A 12135-nucleotide genomic window follows, 5' to 3' on the forward strand; every position below is an offset into this window, starting at 1 on the left:
GGATGTTCACATGTCACATCAGATATTTCTGCTACTGCAGATATTTTTGGTCATTCCAATGAATGAAGATGCTTTGTGAAATCACAAGCCCAGGGCAACTCAACATTAGCCATGATCTATGACCCTGGAGCGTGTTTACGAAGTATTCTGATGAACACCAGCAAGTGGTACCATACAATTATTGTCGCTATTAGGTTATTATTTATGCTGCATTGGTGTAGCTCTAGCAGAAAAAACAGTCGGTGTTTGTTATTACAGCGCCCTGGAGATCCTATCCAAAGCAAAGGCAATTTCCCCAGTAAAGATGTGCAGCCGTAACTCACTGCTGTTACCCGCTGAAAGTGGGTGCTAAATAATTTAATTCTAAATTTGGTAGTCTACTTGGAAATGGGAGATGTTAAATACCAAATATATGGATGTAATAAAAGTAAAGTAACACAAAGGTAAATTAAGGCAAACCTCACACTTCCCCGTGAGACTGCCTAATGGGATTGTATGCGTGTCAGGAAGTGGAAAATGAGTCAGCCTGGGGTATAATTTCATAGGGAACTGGGCTCATAACTCTCCTTCACTGTAATGCCATCTGCTTGAACGATCACCGCTTCCTTTCCTAGTCTATATGTTTCTAATGGGAGTGATACAAATAAGCTTACATTTCCTGGGACACACTCAAATGCTATTTTAGGAAGATCTTAAAGCGCTCTCTTCCAGGATGCCTGCGAGACATCCTTGCACACCTTCCTCTGGGTTGTCTTTCAAATGCTGGTCTTTTAAGTAGCAGCCGTGTCTCATCCCGTTTATATCTGTATTATTTCAGCATTTTTCTGTGGGTCTCTTTTTAGAATTCCTAGAGTGGTATCATACTGTACATGCTATTATTCAAGTTTCCCACTCCCCTTAACATTACATTTTCAGGTCAAACTGAGACAGGCTGGGAACTGGGACCTGGGACCCTCTGCTGCACTGCTTGCACCTGGACAAACCTCTCCTTCAGCAACAAAATACAAAGAAACTATAAGGGACTAAAAATAACCGCTCGGCATGAGCAATTGGAGCAAATTATGGACAAAAAGATACAAAAACACCAAAAACCCAACTGCCACTTCTGAAGGGCCAGGAGCAAAAACAGGGTGTTGGGAGCAAAAGCAGGGCACTGCGCATGCCCCCTGCACTCAGCACCAGGAGAGGGGTGGGCAGACCCCCTAAGCCACGCCTCTGCCCCAACCCCTGGACCCACGCCTACCCTCACCCCAGATAAGGAACAAGCTCGCCCCCCCCTCAAGGAGTGAACAAGAGAACCTGTCCCTTGTTCTCTCCCCACTACTGCAGCAGGGGCCCCAATAAAGCCTTTCCTGTATCTCTTATCAATTTCTATTCATTAAGGAAGGCTAAGAACCCTAGTTGGTAACAAAATTAATGTCGATAAACATTAATCACTACATGTAGGCAATTCTTCATAGTTGCTGCGTAAGTTTCAATTATATGAATGTATCATTTTTAAATCAATTCACCTGTTGATGGATATTCAGGTTGCTTTCAACAGTTAGCTATTTTTTTTAAATGCAGCTATGAACACTCTTGTGCACATCCCTCCATATCCACGGCTAAGCTTTCATCTGGAGGAGAGGTACCTAGACCTGTCATTTTAGGGTCACGTAGATGCATGTTCTAAAAGTCAGTAGCCAGTAGGTCCTTGTTGGTTATCTATTTAATATATAGTAGTGTGTATATTTTCATCCCAAACTCTTAATTTATCCCTCCCCCTCCCCTTTGGTAACCGTAAGTTTATTTCCTATGTCTGTGAGTAAGGACCTACTGTATAGCACAGGGAACTATACTCAATATCTTGTAATAACCTATAATGGAAGAGGATGTAAAAAAAGAATATAAATATTTATATATATGTATAACGTTGCTGTACACCTGAAACTAACACAACATTGTAAATCAACTATATTTCAATAAATTTTTTTTAAAAAGTCAATAGCCAGATATTGATAAGTATCTCTCCAAGGAGGACAAACATTTTATAATTCCGCCGACAGTGTATAAGGATTCTGGGTTCTCCCTTATTCTCAGAAAAACATTTTATTATTTGCATCTCTTTTTCTGCCAATACGATTGGCAGAGGAGAAATGATATTGGAGAAATGATTGGAGAATCATTTATTGGAGAAATGATATCTTGTTGTATTGGAAACAATACCTTTGTCTGTTGTATCCCTAATGCAGAAGTGATTAAAACAAACCTGAATGGAAATGCTTCTGACAAATTCTAAATGTAAAGACAATCTTAAAAAATGACACAAATGAACTTATTTGCAAAACAGAAACAGACTCACAGACTTAGAAAACAAAGGGGAAAGGTGGGAGGAGGGATAAATTAGGAGTTTGGGATTAACGTATACACACTACTAGATACAAAGTAGATAATCAACAAGGACCTACTGTATAGCACAGGGAACTCTACTCAACAGTCTGTAATGACCTATATGGGAAAACAATCTGAAAAAGAACAGATGCATGTATATGTATAACTGAATCACTATGCTGTAGACCTGAAACTAACACATTGTAAATCAACTGTACTCCAATATAAAATATAACAAAAGAATAAAGACAATGGGGAACCTTTGTTCACACTTGATACAGACTCCATGTACAACTAATGTAATTCATCTGGTACTCTGAGAAATTGTCAGGAAATAAAGTATAATCTTTCACATCTAGGAGGACTTGGGTATGTGTGTTGCATATACTATGTAGTCACATTAACAACTTAAGGACAATTAATAGATGGGTTTTCTTGAACTGATGTTTTTTTTATATAAGATGCATATTAAAAAGTTTTCTTTTTTTTACATCTTTATTGGAGTATAATTGCTTTACAGTGGTGTGTTAGTTTCTGCTTTATAACAAAGTGGATCAGTTATACATATACATATGTCCCCATATCTCTTCGCTCTTGCATCTCCCTCCCTCCCACCCTCCCTATCCCACCCCTCCAGGCGGTCACAAAGCACCAAGCTGATCTCCCTGTGCTATGCGGCTGCTTCCCACTAGCTATCTATCTTACGTTCTGTAGTGTATATATGTCCATGCCTCTCCCTCGCTTTGTCACAGCTTACCCTTCCCCCTAGAAAGCCCAGAGATAAACCCACGCACATATGGTCACCTTATCTTTGATAAAGGAGGCAGGAATGTACAGTGGAGAAAGGACAGCCTCTTCAATAAGTGGTGCTGGGAAAACTGGACAGGTACATGTAAAAGTAGGAAATTAGAACACTCCCTAACACCATACACAAAAATAAACTCAAAATGGACTAAAGACCTAAATGTAAGGCCAGACACTATCAAACTCTTAGAGGAAAACATAGGCAGAACACTCTATGACATAAATCACAGCAAGATCCCTTTTGACCCACCTCCTAGAGAAATGGAAATAAAAATAAACAAATGGGACCTAATGAAACTGCAAAGCTTTTGCACAGCAAAGGAAACCATAAACAAGACCAAAAGACAACCCTCAGAATGGGAGAAAATATTTGCAAATGAAGCAACTGACAAAGGATTCATCTCCAAAATTTACAAGCAGCTCATGCAGCTCAATAACAAAAAAACAAACAACCCAATCCAGAAATGAACTGATGTTCTTGACTGATTATTTCAAAGTCTGTCTGTTCACATGTAGGATTATGTAAGAGTCTCACAACAGGCCAGCGAAGACTGACATTGTTGGGGCCGATGGTACAGAACAGGGTGTTTTGCCCCTTGTTCCGTCTCTGGTGAAATGTGAGATGGCTACTAGCATAAAAATGAGAAATGAATATTAGATTTCCTGAATCCTACACCCATTCTCTTCCTACTCTCTGTGAAGGCATTATCTTTCAGATGGTAATATGTATGACTATTACAATCAGTAAGAGCCAATGATAAGGATACTGAAAGCATTTAGGGCATCAGAAAAATCCCACTCACCACAGGAAAGACATAACATTTTGATAACTTTATACCATTGTCTCAGGTTTTGTTGTTATCAAACTCAGGTTCCGGATGTCCGTAGAGCTGAACTGTCTTGCCGAAGACAGATTGCTAGAAAATACCTCTAATCAAATTATTATATTAATTAAAAACCTCAAGATCTTTTTTTTCCATCACTCGATCTGTTATCCTGAGTCAAGAAGCAGTAAATTGCAATCATTAAAACTGCTTTCTAAAGCAAAACCGAACATTTTTAAACAATCTATAATACCTCCATTATGAGTAATTTTTGCCCAGAACAACAACCAAAAAAAAGGCCAGATCTTTCTGGCTTCAAATTTGGACAAGTCAGCAGATGAATTAAGCATCCCAAAATTGTTAGTATGCCACTCGGCAATGACAAGGACAGATGTCCAGACTCTATTAAACAATCTTCCCAGCCACGCTGCATTATAACTTTATTTATTGTTTGTTTTCCATATCTTATCTTTTCCTAATTAAAAAAAAAAATCTATGTTCACTATGGGACTTTTCCAAAATACAAGTAATATCGCCATCATAGACAAGAGCCTGATTGAATATCTTCTAAATTTTCCCTGTCCTATATTTATTGATAAACAAAATTGGTGTTATCTCGTAGGCCCTTTTGTAATCAACTGATTTTCATAACAGATTTATCAAGATATTATTCATATGCTATAAAAGTCACCATTTTAATGTTTACCATCAGTGGTTTTTAGTTGAACAACCATCAGCACTATTTAATTTTAGAATATTTTTATTACTTCTGAAAGAAACCTCATAACCATGACCAGAATCTCTCCATTTTCCCCTCCCCAGGCAACCACTAAGCTACTGTGTCTAAAAATTTGCCTCTTCTGGACATCATGTATAAATGGAATCATACAATGTATGGTCTTTTTTGTCTGGTTTATTTTACGTAGTACCATGTTTTCAAGGTTCATCTATGTTGTAGCATCTATCAGCACTTCTCCCTTTTTTATTGCCAAATAATATTCCATTGCATGAATAGATCACGTGTTTGCCCACTCATCTATAATATATATATAATATATATATATAAAATATATAATATATATATATATGACAAATGCTGCTGTGAACTTGTGTGTTCACATGTGTGGACATTTGCTTTCAGTTCTCTTAGGTGTAGAACTAGTAGTGCCGAATCTTATGGTAACCAGGTAATCTCCAGCTGTTCCTGTGGTCATTCTTTCTGTATACTCTTGCTTGACTGGTTTTCAGGTGTTTCTCTTATTTTCACCTCTTTCTCATTCTCTTCTGAAGGTTCTCTTTCTCCTAAAGTTTTCTCTCAAGTTCACTGATTTCATTTTCTACAGCAGCAAATCCAATAGACATGGAGTTTCTCACCCCATCTTTATCTCACATGGCTTCTTCTCCTTGCTGCCTTCCTCTGTCTTTGATGATACCATGCTTATTTTGAATCTGAGACCACTGATCAATGCTTAAAATCATCTCTATTTCATGCACAAAGTTCTGTCTTTGTCTCTGATACTTAAGAGTTTTCCCCCAAATTCTTATGGTTATATTTTCATATGCCTACGGGTTTTCTGCCTGTTTGGGTATCTGCTCCAAAGGTGTGTTCCTCACCCAGTAACGGCCTTTTATTGTTACTGGTCCAGAGAGGAAACCTTGCTGGCTTTGACATGTCCATGCTCACCTGTACCAGCACCTACTGGCGATATTAGGAGGTAGGCCTGATTTTTTTTTTTTTTAATGCCTGGGTATCCTCCACTCACATTCCTGGTCCTTTTCTTTTTAATGCACAATTAAGATTGGCGATCTTTTCATCCTCCTTCAACCCAGTCCTGCAGTTTTCACAAACGCTTCTCTATGTTTCTAACATACACATGGTAATTTTTCTTATTTATTTAATTGGAGTATAGTGATTTATAATGGTGTGTTAGTTTCCGGTGTACAGCAAAGTGATTCAGATATATATGAATAAGGTTTATTACAGGATATTTAATATATTAAATGCACTTAACAAGCACGGGCAACATCCTGATTGAATATCTTCTAAATTTCCCCTGTCCCATATTTATTGATAAACAAAATTGTTATTATCTCTTTTCCATTATGGTTTATTACAGGATTTAATATTAATAGTTCCCTGTGCTTTACAGTAGGACCTTGTTGTTTATCTATTTTAAGCATAATAGTTTGTTTTATATATACTAGTTTGTAATCATAACCTTTCCAGTGCATTGCTAATGTGGATCTTCACACCCTTATTATATTTCACTGGAAATTTCCATGGGAACCTGGTAGAATGAAGGAGATAGTTAGGTACCATGCTCTTTCCATCATCCTACTGGAAACCCCACAACATTTATTCTTTATAGATTTCTGAGATCAAGGTTTCTGGTTCCCCAACCCATCCAGTTTGCTTTTCTCTTTGGAGCAGAAAACTGATTCTGAGTTAAGTATACTGCTGCCTGTAATACATGATGTTTCTCACCTCCCTCTGAAGTCTGGTGTGGCCATGTGATTAAGTCCTGACCAATGAGAGGCAGGAGAGTATTGGGGGTTGACATGAGTTTCTAGAAAAGTTCCTTAAAAGGAACTGATCCAGTGGTGAAGGCTCTTTTCTGTCAGTTTTCTTTAGCCTGCAATGCAGATATGATGACTGGCGCTCCAGCAGCCATATTAATCTATGAGGATAAAAGCCATGCATTAATATTGTGTTAAAGGAAGATAGGTGCCTGGGACCTGACAGTACTGAGGAGTTGCCATGCCAGCCATGGCCTGCCTACATCAGGGCTTCTTCTATGTGACAGAGAAATAAACTTTTACTTTAAGTCACTTTTTTTTTGTTAAGTCACTCTTATTAAATAATCAAACCTAATCCTAACCAATGTATTATGAGATGGATTTATCATGCCAGCATACATTTTTCTGAACATACATTCATGACTGCAATCTTATCTCTGTATACTTTAAATATTACTCTTTATTTATGATACCTCATGTTACCATTTAAGCTATATTTGTTTTAAAATGAAACATGTTGTAATGGGGAAAAACAAATCTGAATCCATATTGTATCTCTTTCTTTTACTTTAACCTCTGTATTCTATTGCTTTTGCTACAAGTTAAGAATTTGCCTAGACCCTGAAATATACAAGACAGCCCATTCTCAAGGCTCTGACCTTTAAAGGTATAACACTTTTCCATTCGTATAGAGATAAAAAGTTGCAGAACAGAGTGTAAGGTTTACAGAGACATGGACAGCTGCAAGAACAAAGGATTCCGGCACCAAGAAGTGTGGCGCAACCAGCCACACCCCTCCCCTTTTAGTATAAAAGGCGGCTGAATTCTAACTTGGGTTAAGATGGTTCTTTGGGACACTAGTCCACTGTCTCCTCGGTCTGCTGGCTTTCCGAATAAAGTCACTAGCCCTTCCCCCAACAACCCGTCTGTCAATTTACTGGTGTGTCGTGTGGTGTGCGGGCCGAGCTTGAACTCGGTAACAAAATTACCTATAAATAAATGGAAAAGCGGTATAGTACGAAGGATTATAAACAGATAATTATGAAAAAGGATTAAATCAAACTATGTACTCTTGCTTGTCTACAATCTATTAACAAAGGATAGAGATTTTATAGACATATTAGCCCCTAAAAGAGAAGAATTTCTCTTCAATCAGTAGTCTTGCTGGAGAACTGGAAAGCACATATGTTTCTGTCATTCAAGTTTATTTGACCTCATTTCTTTGTACCACCTGAAATCATTTAAATAGCAACTGTGGCAAACTCTGGAAAATGCTCATCTGTGCAGAGAAGAGCAAAGAAATAAAAAGTACATGACTTTCGTTACACATTTATCTAAGTTTCCATAGTGCTCTAACAGTGAGCAGGATTCAGAAAACGTCAAATGAAATTTGATGGATGGAGCATAGTTAGTTATCCTCCTTCTGTTCCATAATATTTCCTGGCAATGCTTAGGCAAAACAGATCTGATTGATAGCTGTGGGTAACATTCAGATATTAATACTGTGATGATAAGGCTTTCAAAAACCAAAGTTCTGGGCTTCCCTGGTGGCGCAGCGGTTGGGAGTCCACCTGCCGATGCAGGGGACACGGGTTCGTGCCCCGGTCCGGGGGAATCCCACATGCCACGGAGCGGCTGGGCCCGTGAGCCATGGCCGCTGAGCCTGCGCGTCCGGAGCCTGTGCTCTGCAACGGGAGAGGCCGCAGCGGTGAGAGGCCCGCGTACCGCAAAAAAAAAAAAAACAAAGTTCTTCAAAAAGCAAAGGATGTATTTCAACTTCGATAAGAATCTTCACTCACTCCTGTTGAGTTCATCACTAGCACAAGTGTCTCCTTAATCCATAAAATTACACCTGTCACAGGGACTTAACTTCCTTAAGACAACTTCACAATCCATGGTGAATTATTACCAATGCACAATCCATGACTCTCAAGCTCATTAAGGCTCCCTTTTTTGCACCCCGATGATCTGATTCTGACTTTTTAAGAATAACTGAAAGTCAAAGAGAGTGGGAAGAATGTATAAAGCAAAACAGCTTCTGAAGCAAAACCTACTAATGTGAAAACATCCACTCCATAATACATTCTCCAATTATCCTTCAAAGAAAAGAGAAACAGATTTTCTCCCGGTCCGTTCGCGATCCCAAAGAAGGGAGCATGATTCTTCTGTATTTAATTCCATAAAGACAGAAGTGAAATAAACAATTTTGAAGTGAGGATAAAGGTTGAACATAGAAATGAATATATCGCATTCAAAAAAGTCTATTTTAACTGTATACATTATATTAAGTGGTAATACATGCACACAGTAAAAAACAAATCAGAGTCCAAACGGCTCGCAGTAGAAAGTAATTTACGTTCAGTGCCCTCCCCCAACTTGCCAGCTCCTCCAGTAGAAATCACAGCTGCTAGCCCCTTTGCTCAAAAAGTATTCTTCTCTGGGTTTTCCCCAAATGGGGCATCAATATAGATGCTGTTGTGCACCTTGCTTTTTTGAACAGGTGTATCAGAGGCCATTCAATACATGTACGTACAGATTTGCATCACTATACATAGAGTAACAGAGATACAGTCTAATTCTAGAACATCAGTAAACAAATATTGATGGAGAGCCTCATGTGTCCCAGATGCTGCTGTAGGGACTGCAAACAGCTACCAACCAGACCGACATGGTTCCCCAACTAAAAGAGCTTGCATTCCACAGCTTCCTCATTAAGCAAAGCCTTCCTGGCTGCAGTGTAAGAACTGAATTCCAAAAAAAGAATAAGCCTCTGCGTCTTCATAACACACGTGAGTACATAAATCACATAAAAATGTACACGTGTATACAGGCACGTATTTAAACACCTGTATCATATATATGTCCTGTATACACAAACTATGTATAGATATACTATATATATATACTATGTATACATACATGATGTATTACAAAGACACATAATGTACTGTATATGCACATATAGTATTCTATATATACACGTACACATATATTACATACATAGACATACATATGTGTGTTTGTGTATGTCTGTGAGTGTACATATGCTTCTTCCATCATCTAGGCCCACAGCAGGAAATAGAAAACTGACTTCAGAATCTACAGAGATAAGGAATATTCTCCATGGTGAATGGCATGCTGATGCCAGCCCTTTGAAGGACTAGGTTGATAGTCCATTCGGGGAATTTGTTTCTTAAAGAAGATACTGTTACAGATAAAAGGGGGAAAGAAATGGCAAGGACCACACATACGTATGATTTGCTATGTTCTAGAGCTGTTGATTTTTTGTTTCATTTAAGGAAGTGTTAAAACCCCTTGGGAGTGCCTGCCTTATTTGATCCATGAAAAGGCAGCTTACACTTTATACCTCAATGGGGATGAGCTGCCCTTGGAAAGTTTCCTTCTTTCTCCATGCCCAAGACGAACTGAATGAATACTTAGCCAGAAATTTAATAAAATGTTGCAAAACGGTTCAAATCTCTCTGCATTTCATACGTAACACTACAATCGCTACTACTCCCACTAACCCACAGAGGAAACAGCAAGAAGAAACACGAGGGAAAATCAGCACATTGGTTGAGAATTCTCCCAAATCCCCCCACTCTTTCTGGTAAAGAAGAGTAAAATATCTATCCATCTATCATCTATCTATCTATCTATCTATCTATATCCATCTCGTCTACCTATCATTATCTATCTACCGAGCTACCTACCTATCTGCCTATCTATCTATCCTTCCTAATTTTTGCTAACTTCGCAACACAAAGGAAACCTTTCATGGAGGTGGCATCTTATTTCCCAAATCGTATCACTGGCACAGACACCTTTGGAAGTGAGCTTATTTGTAAGCTCATGAAGGTACTCCGTGTGGCACAGCATCACTATGTAAACATTTGGGGCAGAACTCAGATACAGACTCCTTCTTTTCCCCTCTCATCTGCTCTACGAGCAAATCTTCAAGAAAAACATCTTGAAACACTGCTCACAAAAGCAAAGTCACAGGCCAGAGCTTGACAGTTGCTAACCCGAATCCCAGAGCACCCACATGAAACAGAGGAGCACAGAGCGAAATCCACATCACATCACCCCCAAACTGGCATCCAGTGCTCTTTGGAAATAAACCCCCCAAAAGCAGAAGAGCCATCAGCTGAGATTCACGACCTCTATATTAGAATAAATAATGGAAAATAAATATTTTCCAAACACTGAGCTATGAAGTTCAAACAGCTGACTCCTGAAATAGTGCTACATACCTAGGATTGGTCCATTCGTAATTATTTCTATTGCCGGCAATATAGGGAGCAAATATCAACCAACCTGAAAGCGGCAAAAACCGATCGGAAATATTCTGGAGCCACAAAGGAGGTTTCGGAAACAGAAATAAACCAAGAACCACTGAGCTTCCAAGTCGCTGCCCAGCTGTGAATAGACTGTTTCTAACTTGGTGGGTATCAGAGACAGCGTCACAATTCCCTATAACTCCACAGCAGATCATTCACAGGTCCATCCGAAAATCCCAGCACAAAATGCAATCCACGCGTTATATTTAAATCGGCATGGCAAATGTGCAAGGCGCCTTTGTGTGCCCCGAGATCTACAAGCTCTGGGTGTTTTGTCTTGTTTTACAACAAACTCCTGTTTGAAACGCTTGCAAAATGGGCCATTTTATCAGAACTGCCCAGACTTCTCGTTTTACCTAATCATCTGGGATAGAAAGAGGCCGTGTTGCAGTGGAACATCATTTCGAGATAAATTCCGTTTGCATGGAGTAGTCCCTGCAGGGGACCGGGAACTGTGCTGGGATTGTAAGTAGGTCCACTGTGAATAATAGCCCACCTTTTTCCAAGAAAGGATTCTATCCATCTCACCTGGAAGCACTAATAATATAGACGACGCTCCCCAAATGCAAACCGTGGTCAAAGTGGCTGTCAGCAAATTTGGGAAAAAGGAGGCCATCGTTGCAGCTAATCTGAATATGTGGCAGGCCACTGGGACTCACCTGTTTTCCGAGCCAGCTGATTTCTTCTGACAAACGATGACAGCTGGTGTGTACTTCCCAGCGTAATCCATGCTCTTCTTAACCTCCCACACGGACGGGCTGCTGGCTCTCACCCCAATGATGTTCATGCCTTTCATCACCTTTACCCTGTTGGAGACAGCAAAATGCACAGCTGAGACGGCTCTGGGGCATCCTTGAGTTACCGCTGCTTCTGGGGACACAGTGTACTTAATGGCCCATTGTCGCCTGCCAGGTGTAAGCTCGTGTCTAATAGAACTTAATCACACACTGGCAATCCCCTTCCAATCCATCTGCCCTAATTTTCCCCCCAGTCATTCCTTCCTTTAACAGAGGAGCTAGAACAGTACACTGACATAGGCAAGCATCAGTCACATAAAGAAACAGAGTAATGCTGTGCTAGTGGAAGGCTTTACTTTTAAGAAAAATAACTGAATACCCTCAGACTGTTAAAACTAAACAGAAAAAGGGAATTCATTAACACTGCAAAAGTGGGATTAAAAATAACGCACATTCATTGAATGCCTTTTCCATGCCAGGCACTGATGGGACTGTTCCTCTGTATTATCTCATCTAATTTCCCAAGCAACGTTCCAAGTTCAA

The 12135-nt window shown here is 39.5% G+C and overlaps 1 protein-coding gene across 1 annotated transcript in view; it reads right to left on the reverse strand.

Annotated features, from left to right (window-relative positions):
• TMEM132D (transmembrane protein 132D) overlaps positions 1 to 12135 on the reverse strand; it is a gene marked incomplete at both ends in the record, with an annotated part of 627093 nt that overhangs the window by 341124 nt on the left and 273834 nt on the right. The window contains one exon of the mRNA XM_082853296.1: positions 11515 to 11661. Coding sequence (XP_082709422.1) covers positions 11515 to 11661 — 147 coding nt within the window. The remainder of the gene's footprint in view (positions 1 to 11514; positions 11662 to 12135) is intronic.

The sequence above is a fragment of the Leucopleurus acutus genome (genome assembly GCF_964270905.1).
Source record: "Leucopleurus acutus genome assembly, chromosome: 13".
NCBI lineage: Eukaryota > Metazoa > Chordata > Mammalia > Artiodactyla > Delphinidae > Leucopleurus > Leucopleurus acutus.